Source organism: Larus michahellis, chromosome W (assembly GCF_964199755.1).
Source record: "Larus michahellis chromosome W, bLarMic1.1, whole genome shotgun sequence".
Taxonomy (NCBI): Eukaryota; Metazoa; Chordata; class Aves; order Charadriiformes; family Laridae; genus Larus; species Larus michahellis.
Window position 1 is genome coordinate 4,852,014 of NC_133929.1, and position 21,313 is coordinate 4,873,326.

A 21,313-nucleotide genomic window follows, 5' to 3' on the forward strand; every position below is an offset into this window, starting at 1 on the left:
TAGATATTAGGAAGAAATATTTTACAATTAGGGTGGTGAGACACTGGCCCAGGTTTCCCAGAGAAGCTGTGGCTGCCGCATCCGTGGAGGTGTTCAAGATCAGACTGGATGGGGCTTTGAGCAACGTGGTCTAGTGAGAGGTGTCCCTGCCCATGGCAGGGGAGTTGGAACTGGATGATCTTTACGGTCCCTTACAACTCTAACCATTCTATGGCAAGAGGAGATGGCTTCAACTTGCGCCAGGGGAGATTTAAATTGGATATGAGGAAAAATCAAGCACTGGAACAGGCTGCTCAGGGAAGTAGCGGAATCAGCATCCGTGGAGGTATTTTAAAAGATGTGTAGATGAGGCTCTTAGGGACATGGTTTAGTGGTGGACTTGGCAGTGTTACATTTACTGTTGGACTCAATGATCTTAAAGGTCTTTTCAAACCTAAATGGTTCTGTGATTCTATGATTCTCTCTTGAGTATGGATCCTGTCAGGTTGTTGCGTGAAAAGGGGCCAAGCGGGTTTGGCAGAAGATAAACCCCCTTGCGTTCTAAAACTCCTCACCAAGGTGGGAGGCCAGGTGCGGCTAGGTTTAAATTCTGAGTGATGCCCAATTCAGCACTATCAGTCCAATCGTGTTTAATATGCATTAAACTGTTACGATTTGGATACACTAATAGTGGACTGCACCTTCAGTCTAGTCGTGCTCACGAACTAGCACGGCCACTCTCCAGTCTTTGGTCGCGTTCAGTGAGAAACCAAAACGGCTAGCTACTTAAACAGCGCAGTTTATTTAAGCAACAGATATACAGGTTCTTAGGGTTGCCAGTGATAAATACACTGTCTGCAAAGCACGTGCAAATGAAAGTATTGTTACATATACAAAATGCGCAACAAAGTTATAAATGATACAGCCTGGCTCTAAATGTAGGAAAGAGATTCTCTAGAGAAATTTCTAAGTTTCCCGAGAAAGCGCTCGGTGTAATCTAAGTCTTACCCAAAGGCGTCCCTATGGGGGGTGGGAGGGAAGAAAGGCTCAGCCCGTCGACTGGTCCTGGAAGTCAATGATGGAGTTCTCCCGACTTGTTCACAATGGCGTCTTCCCTGATATCCCCCCTCTCTCGGGCTATTTTTATACTATTTTTTTATCTTCAAAGTGGAGTTTGAGTGACTTTAGTCATAAATACTTTTATTATGATTGGTGTACTCAAGGAGGAGTGGTTGCACCTTGGGGGCGGATAGCCTCCGGGATGGAGGTGTGTTTTGGTACATTGTAATGAGCAAAGTTCGCACAAAGGACAGCATTTCATCAACATTTGATGAAATGTTGGCTTGGATAGCGTGTGTCTATCCTCTGAATGATACTTGATCTGCCATTACTTTTTGAGATCTATTAGGTTGCTAATTTTGAATAATCTTCATCATGAGCTGAATTGCTTTCTTTGTAGTTTGCCTCACATCTTTCACATTTCTTAACTTTTATGGATTTCAGGCTGTCTTGTTTAAGTACAGATGCTTTTTAAAAGCAGATATCATAACATCTGTTTTTTATACCTTTTGAGAGAAATTTAATACGTTGTCTCTTTTTTTTCTGTAAAATAGCTTTTTAAATAGGTGTTTCTATTGCAGTGAATTCAGTTTAGCCAGGAGAGGGAGATAAGATGTAAGTCATTTAGAAACTTGGTCACATGTGTTTTCTTTTGTGTGGGGCCTTTCAGAGGAGACCAGATCCTTCATCTCACTGTCAGTTTCTTAACAGCTTGTACTGAATTCCATATTAATCATAGAATCATAGGATCTTCATGGTTGGAAAGGACCTTTGAGATCATCGAGTCCAACCATACACACATAAAAAAAAAAAACCAAACCAAACAAACAAACAAAAAAAACCCCCCTACAATCTCTGCCACTAGAGCATGCCCTGAAGTGCCAAATCTAGACGTTTCTTAAATACCTCTAGGGATGGTGACTCAACCACCTCCCTGGGCAGGCTGTTCCAGCGCCTGACCACTCTTTCAGTAAAGTAATTCTTCCTAATATCTAACCTAAACCTCCCCTGCCGCAGCTTCAGACCATTTCCTCTGGTCCTGTCATTATTCACCTGGGAGAAGAGGCCACCACCCACCTCTCTCCAACCTCCTTTCAGGGAGTTGTAGAGGGCAATGAGGACTCCCCTCAGCCTCCTCTTCTCCAAGCTAAACATGCCCAGCTCCCTCAGCCTCTCCTCATATGACTTGGTCTCCAGACCCCTCACCAGCCTGGTAGCTCTCCTCTGGATGTGCTCCAGCACCTCAATGTCCCTCCTGTACAGAGGGGCCCAGAACTGAACACAGCACTCGAGGTGAGGCCTCACCAGTGCCGAGTACAGAGGCACGATGCCTTCCCTGCTCCTGCTGGCCACGCTGTTCCTGATACAAGCCAGAATGCTGTTGGCCTTCTTCTGTCCCGGTCCCTCTGTAGAGCCTTCCTACCCTCAAGCAGATCAACACTCCCACCTAGTTTGGTGTCATCTGCAAACTTACTGAGGGTGCACTCAATCCCCTCATCCAGATCATTGATAAAGATATTAAACAAAACTGGCCCCAAAACTGAGCCCTGAGGGACACCACTGGTGACCGGCCGCCAAGAGGATTTCACCCCATTAATCCCAACTCTCTGGGCACGGCCATCCAGCCAGTTTTTAACCCAGCAAAGAGTACACTTGTCTATGCCATGATTCACCAGCTTCTCCAGGAGAATGCTGTGGGGGACGGTGTCAAAGGCCTTACCAAAGTCCAGATAGACAACGTCCACAGCCTTCCCCGCATCCAGAAGGCGGGTCACGTGGTCATAGAAAGAGATCAGGTTGGTTAAGCAGGACCTCCCTTTCCTAAACCTGTGCTGGCTGGCCCTGATCCCTTGGCTGCCCTGCACTTGCCGTGAGAGCTCACTCAAGATGATCCTCTCCATGATCTTCCCTGGTACCGAGGTCAGGCTGACAGGCCTGTAGTTCCCCGGATCCTCCTTCCGACCCTTCTTGTAGATGGGCGTCACGTTAGCCACCCTCCAGTCATCTGGTACCTCCCCTGTTGACCAAGATTGTTGATAAATGATGGAGAGGGGCTTGGTGAGCTCTCCCACCAGCTCCCTGAGTACTCTTGGGTGAATCCCATCCGGCCCCATAGACTTATGTGCATCTAGGTGCAGAAGCAGATCATTGACTACTTCCTCCTGGATTATGGGTGGGTTGTTCTGCTCTCCGTCCTTATCTTCCAGCTCCGGAGGCTGAACACCCTGGGGATAGCTGGTCTGACTATTGAAGACAGAGGCAAAGAAGGCATTCAGTATCTCAGCCTTCTCCTCGTCCTTGGTTGCCACTTTCCCCCCCGCATCCAGTAAGGGATGGAGATTCTCCCTGGCTCTCTTTTTGTTGATGTATTTATAAAAGCTTTTTTTGTTGTCCTTAATGTTAGTGGCCAAGTTGAGCTCCAGCTGGGCTTTTGCCTTCCTAATTTTCTCTCGGTATAACCTAACGAGATCTCTGTACTCCTCCTGAGTTGCCTGTCCCTTCTTCCAAAGGTGGTAAACCCTCCTTTTATTCCTAAGTCCCATCAGAAGTTCCTTATTCATCCAGACTGGCCATTTTCCCCGCCCTTTAGACTTGCGACACTTGGGCACAGCCTGCTCCTGGGCCTTTAAGGTTTCCTTCTTGAAGGGCGTCCAGCCTTCCTGGACCCCTTTGCCCTTCAGGACTGTCTCCCAAGGGACTCTCTCAACCAGTGTCCTGAACAGGCCAAAGTCCGCCCTCCGGAAGTCCAAGGTGGAGGTTTTGCTAACCCCCCTCCTTACATCACTATGAATTGAAAACTTGACCATTTCATGATCACTAAATGCTTCCATGTTAGCAAGTTTTCATATTTGTTTTTAAAGACACTGTAGTTTTTATTTTTAACCCATTTAGCCTTTTAGAAAAGATTATTTACTTTGCTACAAATTTTATTTTTTTCTCTTTTAATAAGTACACATTTAAGATGTTCAGTTTGACTATATAAAAACACTGTTGTGCAGTTACACTGGCACTTATGGCTTTATTTGTCAGGGTTCAGATTAGAGAGTACCGTATTCTACTCAAGTATTTCCACAAACTGTAAATGTAATTGCTTCTACTTTTTGCATACATCAGCGAGAGATTCAGCATCATTAATTTTTTAAAATATTACTGCTTAAATTCAAGTTATAGCAGAAAAAATAACACTTGTGAATAATGTGCTTGTAATCACTGCCCTTCTGCTGACAGCTTTTTTTTATTTCAAAAAAATGTTTCTTAAGAGGGTATTGTATTATTTTTCCAGCATCTTCTGATGCTTGACTGCAACTGTGCTTGACAAACTCAAACTAAGAACGAAATTCCAAAAGAGAAAAGCTTTGAATTCCTTTAAGAATAGTCTTAATTGCTTTAAGAACTGGTTATTGTTCAAAATGTTTTGTAATTGCGTGTGGACTATTTCATTATGATTGTTGACTTTTATTTATTATGCACATCATCCATAGAGACCTGACTTTTAAAATATATTCATCCAAAATACAGTGTGATACTCTGGACTTTCCTTGATTTTTTTAAAAACATTTTTTTTCACTATGATGTGTGTTTGTTTTTTCAGTATTTACTATTCATTTTTCTTCTGCAGTGTTTTTAGCATAAACTTTCAGCTTCTTTTATTTAAATCTCATTCAGTTGAATGTGGATTATTTATAACAGAAATTTTAAGAGTTTGAAAGGCAGATGGGTCAAATGCAATGTTTCAAATGAATTGAAAATATTAAAGGAAGTACCAGAACTGTATGAATAAAATCATTTGTGCATCTTATAATTGTATATTTTCTTTCTTTTTTTTTTATAGGGAGTGTCCAGATACAGACTCAGTTGTAAGTAGACTTATTTCCAACACAAATGCGTACACTAACATTCAAGCACTACAATCTGATGAAACTTGACTTATATACAGTACCTGCAATGTATTATTTATGTGATAGAGGATTTAATATTTTGATAACATAGGTGAAGCGTTAATTTTTCTCAGAACATGATCTTTAGCAGTGTGTATAAATATTGACTAATAGATTTTAAGTAAGAAAAAGGTTCAGAGGACCCAACTTTGCATCATCATGTTCCTCTGCTTACTGCTGTCTCTTTGGAGAACTGTTCTAATAAAAATGGGGTTCTATGTGATTGCTGGCAATAGTTTGTAGGAATATACTTTTTTTAAATATGGCTTTAAATGCAGTATCTTGATGCACTTTATTCCTGGTCTGTTTTTCATTGCTCTCAGTTTGATCTGTGATACGTCTTACAATTTTATTTATTAAATTCAAATAAGTGACAGTTGCAAATGAAATTGGTATGTTAATGCTTTTTTATTTCCTTAATTGAGCATTTTCTTTTTATTTAAATGTGTATGTTGTCTCGAATTATATGTAACAGAGATTGTAGCTCCCTATAGCTATAGTAGGGAATAATTTACAGAATTATTTAAGTGACTTTCTGTAGACTGATTTGTTTTTCAGTTCATTTATTTAGATGGCAATTATATTAACCAATTTAAGTTTCCAAGCTCACCTATTTTGTGGATTTTCTTCTTTGCATTTAATATCTGTGAGTTTTAGTACCTAATATTAAAAATTATTATGAGAAATTTGGTTTAAAAAACATAGTAGAACCATTCTTCTAAATAAGAAAAACTAAGTTTGGCTACATAATAGAACTATATGTGCATGAACAGCCTTATAAGCATCGAGACAGTTATTTTATCCTGTACAAAGTCATCTTGATTTAGAGCACGTTTCTTGGGTACATTTAAAGTAAATTAACTTTAGAATCAGTTTTCATGGAAATAATGTCTTTTGACAGTTCAGGTTGAATCATTGGAGTGAAATACAACTGGGTTTGACATGCAGTATTTATTTTCTTCCTTGCTTATTTTGGTCTCTACATTTTAAAAAAAATAATTCAACAAATTCAACTGTAAATGTGTCTGATGTTCTTTCTGGCTGCATGAGGCACACCATATGATCATTTAATTGTTCTGTCTAAATGTAATTTATATATGATTAAAGAAAAAAGATCTAACTTTTATAGTGTCTAACAACAAAACTAATGCTTTTGTTGCATTCTCTTTTTTTATGCCCAACATTTTATAAATGCATGTGGAATTTTAAATGTGCTCTATCATTTCTTCCTGCTTTTCACAAGCAACAATATTACTCCAAATGGTAGAATGCTTTAATAGCAGAAGCTATTACTGTCCTTCTCATGAAAAATGATGCAGCATACCATAGATGAGATTAATTTCATCCCTTACAAACAAGCACCCCAGAGTGCTTTTACATTTTAAGGCTGGCATCCTCTTCTAGAAGGTCCCATTGCAAATGTTTTTAATTTTTCTTGTCTTTTACTTTAAGATTTCCTTTCTGTTTCATTTTTCAAACTTGATCTAAATAGTTATAGCCATCTATATTGTTATATCTATGAGGATTTTTTTTGTATGCATCTTTGCAATAAATTACACATTTCAAGAAACTGAACTCTGAAAAGTATTATTGCAAAAAAAAAATAATTAAAGCAACTGTCATTTTTGTTTGATTGCTAGAAAATACCAAGGACCAGCCCTCAGAAAATTCAACTTAATTAAGGTGTCCCAATTACAGTTTTAGTCAGCTTTGGTCATTCACAGAAAATCTCCGTCTGATTTTATATTATTAACATGATCTTTTTTTAAAATGTGCCTTTTGTTTATTTGTCAAGAATTTTAATTGTTGTTCTCTTGTGTGAAAGGAATGTAAGAGAAAACCACTCTACAATTATTTATATCTGTAAGCACTGAGGTAAATATATTGAAATTTTATAAATTAAGGATCTAGTAAGAACTGAATTCAATATCTTATCTACCAGTTCGATGTGATATTGTGGATCTTTCAACACACAGTATGTAGCCAATACCATTAGGGCCTTCTCATTAGTCCAAAATGTATAATGCAGTGTCTTCTAACTTGTATTATGTTTTCAGAAAACAAAGCAGTTAGATGGTCTTAAGAAACATCTTTTGTACCAAAATGGAAGTTCTCAAATTTATCTTTGGCAAGCTATTTGCTTATGCTCATCCTTTTTTTGTAGCCACCAGATTATATATATTGGAAAATACAGTTTTAATGCATATGAATAAATTGCTATTTCCTGTCAAGAATTTTTTGTAACTGCTATAAGAGGTTTTTATGTGATCATGAGTAGGAAGGCAGCTGTGAACTGAGAACTGATATTTGTTAAAAAGGTTGACTGCTTCAAGAAGCAGTCTCTCTTTAAATATAGATTACAGCATGTCATGAGATCTACACATGTAACTTCCATTAAGTTAAGCCTTGATAATTAAGAATTAAGAAAAATAGAAAGTTAACTGTGTGTACACTAGAAAGAGATCGCAACTGAAGTTTGGCTCTGTGTGCATTTATTGCCTAGCAAGTTGCTCTATGGGCAGAACTAATTGTCTTGTTTCCCATGGGTTTGCCATGTCTCTAAGGATGGTCTATAGGAAGATACGAGCTCTAGTAGAAACTTTTCTTCTGGGGAAGCATTACAAGGTTCCACTTGTGTCCAGTAAGATCTGAGTTTGGACTGCAGCCCTTCCCTTGGTTGGAATACTTGCAGATCTCTCTTCTACTTGACTGCCTATTTTCATGAAGACTGTAATGATGTTATCTTTTGAGTCCTCTGTTCTTTCTGTCAAATCCATTTGAAATTGTCTATTAAGTTCAAAAGTAATTAAGAAGGGAGCCATAGATGCAGAAAATAATGATGAACCTTTTTCATAGAAAACTGGAATGCAAACAAATCCAAAACTTTTCATTAACCTCTTTACATATGAGTGTAGCATAATTAAGGTTACATAGAATTATATACCATTTTTATTGCTAGGGACTGTTTGAATTTGGAACTTTCAAACTCTAATTTGTGGAACAGAAGTGTAACCTTTCGTGAAATTAAATATATTTTTTTATTTGCATTTTGTAATGTTTAGTTCTGACATATTTTGAATAGCTGCCATTGATACAGGGTATGAGGCTTTGTAGTCCAGTACAAGACAGGAGCACTTTGAATATCTGATTTTCTTTCTGCATCTCTGTCAATGGAAGAAAGTGACTGTCAGTTCTTTGTTTTTGTGTCTTTTGGGTTAATAGGCACCCTAAGGAGAGGAAGCTGAAAATATGTTATACCTCTGTCTTAACCCAAGGATATACTTGAGTCAAATTTACATCTCAAATATGTCAAAAGTGGAGGCTCTTTTTTCTCCTGTTCAGGTTATGAGCTTCAACTGCTTGCTTTGAGTTCGCTTTGGTCCTTGTCTGGATGTACAAGAAGTCAGTCCAGTTTCTACCATTTGTCAGTCAGTCATTTTTCTACCAGTAAAATGGTAGAAAGTTCATCTGGGAAAAAAAGAGAGCGAGCTGTTCAGCTCAGTGGTATCTTGAGGAAAAATTGATAAGGAGCTCTCATGACCACTGTAGATATCCCAGGAGAAGAGAAAAAGGGCAGAAATCAAACTGAAGTGCAGTTAACGTTGTTTGCTTCTTGACCTGTTGACCAACCTGTTGCTGAGGAAGGGCCAAATGAAGTAGCTGGACTGCAGTATGCTCCACATGTTCCTCTCTTGTCCTTTGTACATACCTCAGAGGAACCAATGTCATGGTTATGGTGTGGCTTCTTCCATTGCTTTTTGGATGCCAGATGGGACAGAGCAAGGAAACTGAGTCAAAATATTGACTGAAACTAAAAATAAGTTTTGGGAATATAATGCTCAGTCCTCATGCTTTTTGTATAAGCAGTTTTACTTTGTTATTTATTATGTCCTTATGTTTTATTTTTTTTTAAATTATTCACCCCAGAAAGTTTATAGAACATACTAATGCAAAGGCAGAGTTATAAACCCTACATTTTTTATGTATATTTAAAACTATATAATACCTGAATCAATAATGTGTTGTATTACATCTACAAACACAGGGAAAACTCTGTGTTTTTTATCGTTATATGTTTAATTGCTTGATAGAAACTCTGAGAATGTGAAACCTTCTTCCAAGGAAGTCCACCTTTCCAGTGACTTCCAGAGAGTTCAAGTCATATCCATATTGAGCTTATTTTTACTGCAAATACTACAAATAACATGTTTGGGTAGGAGGCTAGACCTTCATTCCCAATGTTACAAAATGTAGATTAGTAAATAAAATTATGATGCTTCAGAAAGCAGAACTGTCCAACTGTTCAAAATATTGAAAACAATATTTTGAATTTACTACTTAATTCGTAAATAAGATTTTGAGGTACCATTTCGCTTGTATGTGACACAGTTTGTCTTTGTCAATACAAAGGTACATTAAGTATCTCTTCCACCCTTTGTCATTTTTATAAGAAATTTATAACTGGTGCGATTTTGAAGACATCTGAGTTGTAGCTTTTGTAATAAACTTACTGTAGCATCTCAGCAGTTCACATAGACTAACTATATATGCTGTGTCATGAGCGGGCTTTTCTTTTTCTGTTTTGAATGGGGAAAGTATCTGTGTATCCAAATCTATTGCTTTATATATAATATACACAGGTGTGGTTTTTTGCACATTTTTAAAATTTAGATGATCATATTAGAGACTTGTTTCTCTCTGTCCCAAAGCACTTCTGTGAAACTAAGTACTTAGCTAAGAATTCTAAATTATTTTAAACATAATTCTCTTCAATTAATATTTAACTGCCTGCAAGAACTGAAAAACTGAAATAGTTTGGAGTTCCCAGATGCTTATTAGCTTTAAAAATCCAGGACGGTGCTGGAGATGCATAAATGAAAACTCTGGAACCTGATGCCGAGCATTTGTATTTTAAGTTTTAATTAATGTGGATATTATTTGCTAAAGCAACAGTACAGGCTTGCTGCCTTTTCAAGGGGGAGAGAGGAAGTTGCAACCTGTATAACCTGGAATGCTTTTACTCACATATTAAAGTACTGGCTAGTATTTAGGAAAGGTGCTCCTGCACCATCAGAGCCTCCAGTGGCTTAGCTGAAAGAATTAGAAGTAGAAATTGGAAAAATATTTGGGGCTGAGAGGATTGCAGGCTTATTTAACACTCAGTATGAAAGTTAAAATGCTTCTGCTGGTTTCTGACCTTTTTGATAGAATATCAGTAAAAGCAGATGCAGTAAACTTGCCAGTTTTCATAGGAAATTTGGAGGTTGTTTTGTTGCACTGTGTTCCTGAGGTATCTTATCTGTCACACTACTTCTGAAATATAGAGCATAACTTAACTGTAATAATTAATAATGAATAACAATGACTTTCATGCATGAGGTGTTGCAATCAAATTTTAATTTGTCAATGAAATAAAATTCAGTCTGATGTAAGAACAACATATTTTTAGTTATTTGTCAATACCATCATTATTGTTGTGTTTTGGTTTTTTTTAGAACATTCCTGATGTAGATGATGAAGGATACAGCATTAAACCAGAAGCATCACAGGATATCCTTTTTGCTATTATTGTGCCAAGTTATTTCCTGCTATTACAATTATTTGGGGAGGGGAAGTACTCATTAAAGTGTTAAGTCAAGGAAGATAAATGACATTCATGCTTATGTTGTAACCTTGTAGACTTTTGTGCATTTTGCAGAAGCTATGAACGTAATTTTGTCTAGCTTAGATTTTGTGTCTGTGTAAATGTTAAAGGTTAGATCAGATGTCTTAGGAACTTTAAGAGGATGTTTTTTGTCTGACACTTAAAATAAAAAAACCCTGCCTGAACAAAATCTTGAAGCTTTAAGGTAACCATGTGGATCTTTCTTCATGAAAATCTTTCAAAGAGTTTGTAAAGTGAAGCTTGTAAACTGTTTTGAGGATACTAAGTGGTTTTCTGTTCTATACCTGCGCCCTCCCCGCTTTTTAATAACACCATTTAAAAGATTGGGAACTCCAGCAGTCTAGAAATAGAATTTTTGTTAATTAATGAAGGGTTGTTAATGTTTATTAATTAATGAAGGCTCAGGGGATTGTGATTAGGGGCACAGAGTCTAGTTGGAGGCCTGTAACTAGTGGTGTTCCCCAGGGGTCAGTACTGGGGTCCAGTCTTGTTCAATGTATTCATCAATGACCTGGATGAGGGGACAGAGTGCACCCTCAGCAAGTTGCTCTTTTCAGTGGTGCCCGGCGACAGGACAAGAGGTCATGGGCACAAACTTGAGCATAGGAAGTTCCACCTAAACGTGAGGAGGAACTTCTTTACTTTGAGGGTGGCAGAGCACTGGAACAGGCTGCCCAGAGAGGTGGTGGAGTCTCCGTCTCTGGAGACATTCAAAACCCGCCTGGACGCGTTCCTGTGCAACCTGCTCTAGGTGACCCTGTTCTGGCACGGGGGTTGGACGAGATGATCTCCAGAGGTCCCTTCCAACCCTATGGTTCTATGATTCTAAGTGGATGTTGATTCCTGTCATATGACTACAGTGTATTGGGTTTATGTTTCAAGGTTTTGATAGCGGGGGGGTTACAGTTGTGGCTTCTGTGAGAAGATGCCAAAAGTGGCCCCCATGTCTGACAGAGCTAGTGCCAGCCGGCTCCAAGATGGACCCGCTGCTGGCCAAAGCTGAGCCCATCAGCGACGCTGGTAGTGCCTCTGTGATAACATATTTAAGAAGGGGTAGAAACTGCTGTGCAACAGCAGCTGTGAGAAAGGAGTGAGAATATGTGAGAGAAACAACTCTGCAGACTCCAAGGTCAGTGAAGAAGGATGGGGAGGAGGTCCTCCAGGCAGCAGAGCAGAGATTCCCCTGCAGACCATGGTGAAGACCATGGTGAAACAGGTTGTCTACCTGCAGCCCACGGAGGTCAACAGTGGAGCAGATATCCACATGCAGCCTGTGGAGGACCCCACGCTGGAGCAGGTGGATGTGACTTGAAGGAGGCTGTGACCCCGTGGAGAGCCCACGCTGGAGCAGGCTCCTGACAGGACCTGTGACCCCATGGGGGACCTACACTGGAGCAATCTGTTCCTGAAGGTCTGCACCCCATGGAAGGGACCCACGCTGGAGCAGATCGTGAAGGATTGTCTCCTGTGCGACTCTGCAAGAAGCAGACGTGCTCAGTCTGTCAATACGTGCCTCCGTGGCTGGTGTCACTGCCACAACTTTGGGTTTATGAAAACGGGATGGCCTACAAGGCACCGGGCTTGCTGGTGTCGGATGGGATTCATCTTTCTGAAAGGGGGAAGAGGGTCTTCACTCATGAGCTAGTGGGGCTCATTGACCAAGCTTTAAACTAGACTTGATGGGGGAGGGAGATATTATCAGGCTTGCTTGTGAAAAGCCAAGGGATGACACTCCAAGGTCTGAGGGATGGGTTGCTAGCGAAGGCCCTCAACCCGTTACTCTGAGATGTGCTAGGTACGCTGCAGCACACTCGAAGTCTTATAGAAACGAGACAGGGGCTCCTGAGGCAATAGGAACCGGGGAGTCACGAATAAAACACCTCAAAGGAAGGCCACCTGAAGAGCAGCACAAAGGAAATTCAACCACTCTAGCCTGTAAGTCAGCTTCATCGGGGGCTTGACTTAAATGCCTCTATGCAAACGCATGTAGCATGAGGAATAAACAAGAGGAGTTAGAGACGTGCTCATGCCTGCAGGGCAATGATCTTATTGGCATCACCGAGACATGGTGGGATGGATCCTATGACTGGAGTGTTGGATTGGGAGGATACATGCTCTTTAGGAAGGACAGACAGGGGACACAGGAGGGGGTGTTGCCCTCTATGTCCATGACCAGCTGGAGGGCATGGATCTCTGCCTGGGGATGGATGAGGAGCTGACTGAGAATTTATGGGTCAAGATTAAAGGGAATGCAGAGACAGGTGATGTTACAGTGGGGGTCTGCTACAGGCCACTCGACCAGGAAGACCGAGCAGATGAGATCCTCTATAGACAGATGGGAGCAGCCTCACGTTCACAGGCCCTGGTCCTCATAGGGGACTTCAACCACACCAATATCTGTTGAAGGGACAACACAGCAGGGCACAAGCAATCCAGGAGGTTCCTGGAATGTGTCGATGATAACTTCCTTCTCCAACTGATAGAGGAGCCCACGAGGAGAGGTGCCATGCTGGACCTTGTTCTCACCAACAAGGAGGGGCTGGTGGGGAATGTGAAGCTCAAGGGCAGCCCTGGCTGCAGTGACCATGAGATGGTGGAGGGCGCACAGCAAGCTCACTGCCCTGGACTTCAGGAGAGCAGACTTTGACCTCTCGAGGGATATTCTTGGCAGAGTACCGTGGGATAAAGCCCTGAAGGGAAGAGGGACCCAAGAAAGCTGGCTAATATTCAAGGACCACCTCCTCCAAGCGCAGGAGTGATGCATCCCAAGAAAGAACAAGTCAGGCAAAAACACCAGAAGGCCTGCATGGATCAATGAGTAGCTCCTGGACACACTTGAACAGAAAAAGGAAGCCTACAGAGGGTGGAAGCAAGAACAGGTAGCCTGGGAGGAATAGAGAGAAATTGTCCGAGCAGCCAGGGATCAGGTTAGGAAAGCTAAAGCCCTGATAGAGTTAAATCTGGCCAGGGACGTCAAGGGCAACAAGAAAATTTTCTGTACATATGTTGGTGATAAAAGGAAGACTAGGGAGAATGTGGGCCCTCTCCGGAAGGAAACAGGAGACCTGGTCACCTGGGACATGGAGAAGACTGAGGTACTCAATGACTTTTTTGCCTCAGTCTTCACCGGCAAGGGCTCTAGTCACACCACCCAAGTCGCAGAATGCAAAGGCAGGGACTGGGAGAATGGGGAACCACCCACCATAGAAGAAGACCAGGTTCAAGACCATCTAAGGAAGTCCATGGGACCTGATGAGATTTATCTGTGGCAGTCTGGTGAAGTTCCCGCTAACTCGAAAAGGAGAAACATAAACCCCATTTTCAAAAAGGGAAAAGAGGAAGACCCGGGGAACTACAGGCCAGTCAGTCTCACCTCTGTTCCCGGCAAAATCCTGTAGCAGATCTTCCTGGAAACTCTGCTAAGGCACATGGAAAATAAGGAGGTGATTGGTGTCAGCCAACATGGCTTCACTAAAGGGCAAATCAGGCCTGACAAACTTAGTGGCCTTCTATGATGGCGTTACAGCATTGGTGGAGATTACAGCATTACAGTGTTGGGAGACTTTGTAGCAGCCTTCCAGTGCCTAAAGGGGGCCTACAGGAAAGATGGAGAGGGACTCTTTATCAGGGATTGTAGTGATAGGACGAGGGGTAATGGTTTTAAACTGAAAGAGGGGAGATTTAGATTGGATATTAGGAAGAAATTCTTTACTGTGAGGGCGGTGAGACTCTGGAACAGGCTGCCCAGAGAAGCTGTGGAGGTGTTCAAGGCCAGGTTGGATGGGGCTTTGAGCAACCTGGTCTAGTGGAAGGTGTCCCTGCCCATGGTGTGGTGGGGTTGAGCTAGATGATCTTCAAGGTCCCTTCCAACTCCATCCATTCTATGATTCTATGATTGCACTCATGCATAGTCTTCTGTTTCTTCTCATCCAGCGTGCACTGACCTTTACCCATGTAAGCTGCACATTTCTGAAGCACTCTTAAAAGACCTGTAATTTTCCATTTAAGAGTTCATCATCGGTGCCCTTATTTAAAAGGAATACAAGGGCAGTTGGTTGGATATACACTTAAGGAGAAAATGCATGTTGATGGTGTGCCATTGACTGAGTTCAATTAACTTTTAAATGTAAATGAGTAAGTGTCCCCAGTCCAGGAGAAAGGACTCCAAGGGCTGAGTGGTAATTTCTAGGCTATAAGGTCAGACTGCTTGCTCTCTATGACCTGGAAGTCTTGTATTTTGTTTTGCCAGAGGTCTACATCCATGTGGTTTTGTCCTCCCATCCTGTTGGTTTTGTATTCACCCGAATTACAGCAGAGTTTGAGTAGAAGAGAAATCTTGAACTTCTCAGACTGAGGGCAGGTCCCAGATGGGAAGTTATTTGCAGGTGAGGATGCATTTGGAAGTATACAATGAGATCTGTCATTTTGAGATTTGAACTGCCTAAAAGTCTACTTGAGTTGAGTGGTCAGAATGTGTTGTTTGACATCTATCTTAGTGAAACGATCAATATTTATACAAGAGAGATGGCGACACTGTATCATCAGTGTGTGATATTACAGCTAAGGATGCTATACTTATCCCTTTTGAATGGACACATGTTGAATGGGAAATACCATCTCTTTTAAGGTTATAGAGCAAAACTTTACCAGGTTGTGTGCCAAATATTATTGGCTTGATAAATATTTTGAGCACTCCTTTAATCTTCCTTGGTTAGTATCAACCAAAATTACCTTCCGAGTACAGTTTTGGAAAATACTTTTTGCATTCAAACGTTGAAGTGGTGACGCATAGCTTGTCATATTGTACTTAGTTTCTTCTTCTGTCAGTAGAGCATTGGAATTATACCTTTTGACTAGATAAAATTGCCTCTCTAACATATACCTTTACAGCTTTCTGTCTGGAAAACCATTTGCAAAGATAAAATTTTGTGTTGTGGTATGAAACGTGCAGGACTTACTGTTTGTAATGTATTGGAGGCTTTCTGCACATCTGATGTGTTTCTTTAGCTAAGAATAAAACATCTATTGGACACAAAAAAATTACTGCATTTAACTTGATGATGTGATACTGCAACTTGAGGAAAGACAAGCTTCCCGTAATGTAAAATTTTTTTCCTGAGGGAGGGGAATAACAAGTCTTAATGAACTGTGATTAGTTCAGCAGTCTTTTTTTCTTAATATTTGTAATGAAATCTCATTTATTTTTAGACAGAAGTTACCAGGCTATTAGATCATCAACTTTTATTACTGTTACCATAGTTGTCTGTACATTTTCCATCTAGATTCTCATTATTTCAGTGTCTAATCAGTTCTTTCCCTTTCTAAGCAACTTTTGTGTTCTGAGCATCCTAGGTGATATTTAACTTTGTTTTGATAGTTTCATTCATATGGTGGAGGGGGGAATCTCTTTGAATTTGTTTTCACTTCTCTTGAAGACTGTGACATATATATTTGAAAAAATGAAATTAGCTAACACTGACCTGTGGTTGGTTGAGGTAATCAGGTTGTTGTGTCCTCCCGCCCTCTCCTCGCAGTTGAAGTGCCATTTAGGTGCCTAGCAATCATAACAGCTGGATATTTCAAAGAAAATATTTAGATGCTGTCAGAAGTATAGCATGTGAGTATGACTTGAAGGAGATGATGTCTTTTCACTCATCTTATGAACAATTTTTTCTCCAGTTGTTTTCCAGACTACTCCTTTTTTAATCTAATCATAAGTATTTAGAGACACTTTTAAGTAGAACATATAGAATATGTTGGAGGCAAGTCACTGCACGTCATGATTACAGAGGTACTCTTGCTTTCAGCTGTTAGTACTTATGAAGTTCCTGAGAGCACAGGCTTTTGTGTGGAATTTACTGCTTCATGAACTAACTGAATGGTTAAGTGATGATTACATGTAGGTGGATTGTTCTCAAACAACAAAAATTTATGTTTAACAAGCCTACTTAGTATTACGAGAGGAGGAATTTTGTAGTGAAATTCAGATTTCATGATGCTTTATTGAGCAAGAATAACTGATTTTTGTAGATAAATTAAATGAGCTCCATAAAGTTCAGTTTGCTGATATCACCAGGCCATAAACTTCATCACACTGGGCACACTTTCATATAGAGCATATCCCTGAGAGGACTTAATGGTGCCTTTAATTATATATATATATGTATATATATAAAGGAAAAGCAAGAATTCTGTAAGTAAAGTATTGTTTACTGTCCTTTAGTAATAGAATTTTGACATAATATGTCTTTCAACTTTTTTTCTTCATTAATTTGATCTGAAGGAGACAGATATGTGTGGGGCATTTTTTTTTCCTTTAAGGTGTTTCTGTTGTGTAAGTTTGATCCAAACTATTATGATGATGCTTTCTAATACTGTTTATGTCAGTTTACAAGTTCTCATTCTGGGTTAATATTTAAAGGATATGCATCTTCAGTTTCAAAATAAGGATGAACTGCATTCTGACAGATCTCTAAGCTTAAAAAAAATGAAAAAAAAAGGTATTATTTTTCTGGTCCTTCAACAAAGAAACTATAGACTAGGAAGGATTATTTGTCAGAATTGCAATTAAGGTGGTTCTCAAGAATTGCTCAAACTTACTGTTTATAAACCACTGCAATTTTCTAGTACAGTCTGTAAAGTGCAGGCCATGGGATGTTTCTATATCACTTCCTCCTTAAATTAGAGCATATGTCTTAAAAATTCATACAATATTTGTTTAAAAATCAAGTAGCTAAAGAATCTAGCATAAGCCCTGTTAGTCATACCCAAGTTCAGTTCACCTTTCTCTTAGAGTGCTGTTGCCATACACAGAGCACTATTTTTTCTATGTATGTTCTTATCAACTATGATGAAGTCACTCCTTAGACTTTGATAGTCTAAAATATACTCATACCATTGATATCCTATTCCACTCATTTTTCAAGTCCTATGGCTTTTTTTAATACTCTCCATATAGGCTTTAAAATAAATTAAATGGGATAATATTAAGATCATCTTTAATGTCTCTATCTCTGCATTTTACATTTTAGTGCATCTTGTTTAAAATAAAAACCAAAACCCAAAAACCCCCCAAAAGAGGGAGTGTTATCTTAATCATGGCCAGTACTTTCACACATGATTATAAATGTAGCAGTTGTTTGGTTTTTGTCTTTTTTTTATAGAAGGACCTTGCCTAAGTTGATTTTTTTTAATGTTTTGCTTGCTTTATCTAATTATTTTGCCATTATCGATTATGAGAATTTATTTCTGTGCAGTCTAAAAATTTGTTCTCTTATATTGTGGAATCCAAAATCACAGAAGAAAGGCAGATTATTGATTCTTCTGAGTGTCATAAGTGCATGCCTGTGCATGTATGTAGCCAGGCACTGAAAGCCTTTTTCTAACTCTAATGGTACCTATGGGATGCTACTGCCATACTTGTCTCCCCGTACAACAAGTGATTTAAATGGCCATGGGGTACCACAGGCTGTTGGAGTCTCTCAAACTCAGACTTCTTTTACTTATTCAGGAAACTTCTAGCCAGAGGTAATTTCTGAAAGCCCTCAGATAGAGAGAAAGGGAGAGGGCTGGGGTATGTTCCACAAAGAAGAATTTCTAGATATTGATCATATCTTTCTTCTGAGATATGGTCTGTAGGCTTTTTTACCCCATGAGTGACTCCAAGCAGGGAGTCACTGATAATCCTTGGATTATCTGAATAAAGATTCCAGAAACATAAGAAAAAAGTTACTAGGAGACTGCTCCACCAAGTTTTGTCTTTAATCTGCACGGTACCTCGCTATACCATAGTGTATAGAATTTAGATCAATTTTGTGGATAGAGCTCTTATTTAAGGGATAAGAATGTTTGACTTGGTCCCATAATATGTGCTTGAAGCACATCAGATGGCTTCATCTTCCTTAAGGGCCTGGTAGGATCTGCCACAGACACTGGAAAAGATGGGTGGGGTGGAGATTGCAGGAAGATCCTTGGAGAAAGCAACACCAGAACTGTATTGTGTCCAAATTAAAAAAAAGTCTAAGCATGTTAATATGTAGGGTAGAGAGTGATGCTTCTGTTGTGGATGAACAAGATTTAGGAAAGAATCTACAGGAGGGGTAAGTTTGAACTAAGTGAAACTCAGAAATTATTTTTTGTAGGAACTTTTGATCAGTCCGAAGTGAACCTTGCCTCCAAAACTCTTTTGTATTGGCAGATCTATCACAGTGGCCTACATCTTTTCCAATCGTTCTAGGTGAAGTAAAAGATGACAGAAATCAAGTTTTATAGAGGTGAAAAAGAGTAAATGAAAACAAAGACTTATCTCACTATTCCATTGAGGTCAGGAGAGTAAAATCAAGCTTTCTCCAGGGAATTAGTTTCTTCATTAGAAGAGAAACTTGAAGGAAAATGCTGAAAACGGAGCTTCAATCAAGTGGGTATGAAGAAAAGGAGGAAAAGAGTAAGATAAGAGTGATAGCTAAATATATGTTCACTGAACTAATGGAAAGTCCAGAAAGCCAATATAGCCTGGATGAGGCTGTACTGGTAAATGGGAGAATGATTGGTTCCACAGAAATGACTCTTTGTTTGGACCTTTTTGTTGTTAAGACCCACAGACAAAGAGTTCATTAGTTAGATAAGACTTCAGGTCTTTGCCCCTGCTTTGAGCAGGAGAAATGGCTGGAGGATCTGCAGAGTTCCCTTCCAGCCTCAGTTCTTCTGTGATCTTCTGAAGATCTGCAGATTCCTTGTCAGCAGTTCCGGCCCTGGTTGACTTTTAAGAATAGTTTAGAAAAGTCCTTGGTTATCAAAAAATGAGAGGTTATTTTGTCCTTATTTATTTCATGAATCATAGAATGGGTTGGGTTGGAAGAACTGGATCTCCTGTGCAGGTCCCTTGACCTTACTTTGTTTTATGGCAAAATCAGCTTTCAGAAGGATTCGGACTATTTTACTCCCTTTCTCAAAAACTTCTTCTGCTGTGTTGCCCCATACGATGATGTCATCAATGTATTGCAGATGTTCTGGAGCTTCACCCTGTTCCAGTGCAGTCTGGATCAGCCCATGGCAAATGGTGGGGCTGTGTTTCCACCCCTGGGGCAGTCGATTCCAGGTGTACTGGATGCCTCTCCAGGTGAAAGCAAACTGTGGCCTGCACTCTGCTGCCAAAGGGATTGAGAAGAATGCATTCGCTAGATCAATTATGCCATACCACTTGGCTGCCTTGGACTCCAGTTCATACTGCAGTTCTAGCATGTCTGGCACAGCAGCACTCACCGGTGGTGTGACTTCATTCAGGCCACAGTAGTCCACTGTTAGCTTCCACTCTCCATTAGATTTTCACACTGGCCATATGGGACTGTTAAAGGGTGAGCGAGTCTTGCTGATTGCTCCTTGAACCTCTAGTTGACGAATCAGTTTATGGATGGGAATCAGAGAGTCTCAGTTAGTGCACTATTGCCGCTGATGCACTGTTGTGGGAGCAATCAGCACCTGTTGTTCTTCGACCCTCAACAACCCCACTTCGGCTTTTTTGATCATGGGCTGATCTACAGGAAACCAGGCATGCTGGCAACAGGTGGGGGAAGCCTAACCCAAAGGGTAAGAAAGATCCTGGGACAAGAATTAGCAGGGCTCATTCATAGGGCTCTAAACTAGGTTTGAAGGGGGATGGGGATGAAACCAGGACTACAAAAGTGGTGCCCGGGAGCAGCATACCAGTGCTTCTGGGTAAAAGTGTTAGCATTAAGGCTTGTCCCCCCAAGGAAGTAGCAGGACAGTTAGCCCAGCTGAAGTGCATCTACACTAATGCACGCAGCATGGGGAATAAACAGGAGGAGCTGGAGGCCATTGTTCAGCAAGGAAACTATGATATAGTTGCCATCACAGAAACGTGGTGGGAAGACACACACAAGTGGAGTGCGGTAATCAATGGCTACCAACTTTTCAGAAGGGATAGGCAAGGAAGGAGAGGTGGTGGGGTGGCCCTCTATGTTAGGGGCAGTTTTGAATGTCTGGAACTTAACGGTGTGAATGACAGTGTTGAGTGTGTATGGATAAGAATTAAGGGGAAGGCCAACAAGGCAGACATCGTGATGGGAGTTTGTTATAGACCCCCTAATCAGGATGTAGAATCTGATGAAGTATTCTATAAGCAGCTGGCAGAGGTCTCACGATCATTTGCCCTTGTTCTTGTGGGGGACTTCAACTTCCCAGACATCTGCCGGAAATATAACACAGCAGAGAGGGAACAGTCCCGGAGGTTCCTGGAGTGTGTGGAAGACAACTTCCTAACACAGCTGGTGAAGGAACCTACTAGGGAAAGTGCCCTACTGGACCTACTGTTTGTTAACAGAGAAGGTCTTGTGGGGGATGTAAAGGTTGGAGGTCGTCTTGGGCACAGTGACCATGAAATGGTAGAATTTTCAATTCTTGTTGAGGCAAGGCAGGGAGCCAGCAGAACTGCCACCTTGAATTTCCGAAGGGCAGACTTTATCCTGCTTAGGAGCGTGGTCGAGAGTGTCCCTTGGGAGGCAGTTTTGAAGAGCAAAGGTGCCCAGGAAGGCTGGTCATACTTCAAGCAGGTGCTGTTAGAAGCACGGGAGAAGGCCATCCCCATGTCTCGAAAAACGAGCCGACGGGGAAGAAGGCCAGCCTGGCTAAATAGAGAGCTTTGGCTGGACCTCAG

General features: G+C 40.6%; 1 protein-coding gene across 2 annotated transcripts in view; it reads left to right on the plus strand.

The window, feature by feature from the left end:
* The window catches only part of LOC141735419 (F-BAR domain only protein 2-like), a 169,494-nt gene that overhangs the window by 95,536 nt on the left and 52,645 nt on the right, over positions 1-21,313 (plus strand). For both annotated transcript variants that reach the window (XM_074568123.1, XM_074568124.1), the window contains exons 11-12: positions 4,871-4,895; positions 10,472-10,526. In XM_074568123.1, the coding sequence (XP_074424224.1) occupies positions 4,871-4,895; positions 10,472-10,526 (80 nt within the window). The remainder of the gene's footprint in view (positions 1-4,870; positions 4,896-10,471; positions 10,527-21,313) is intronic.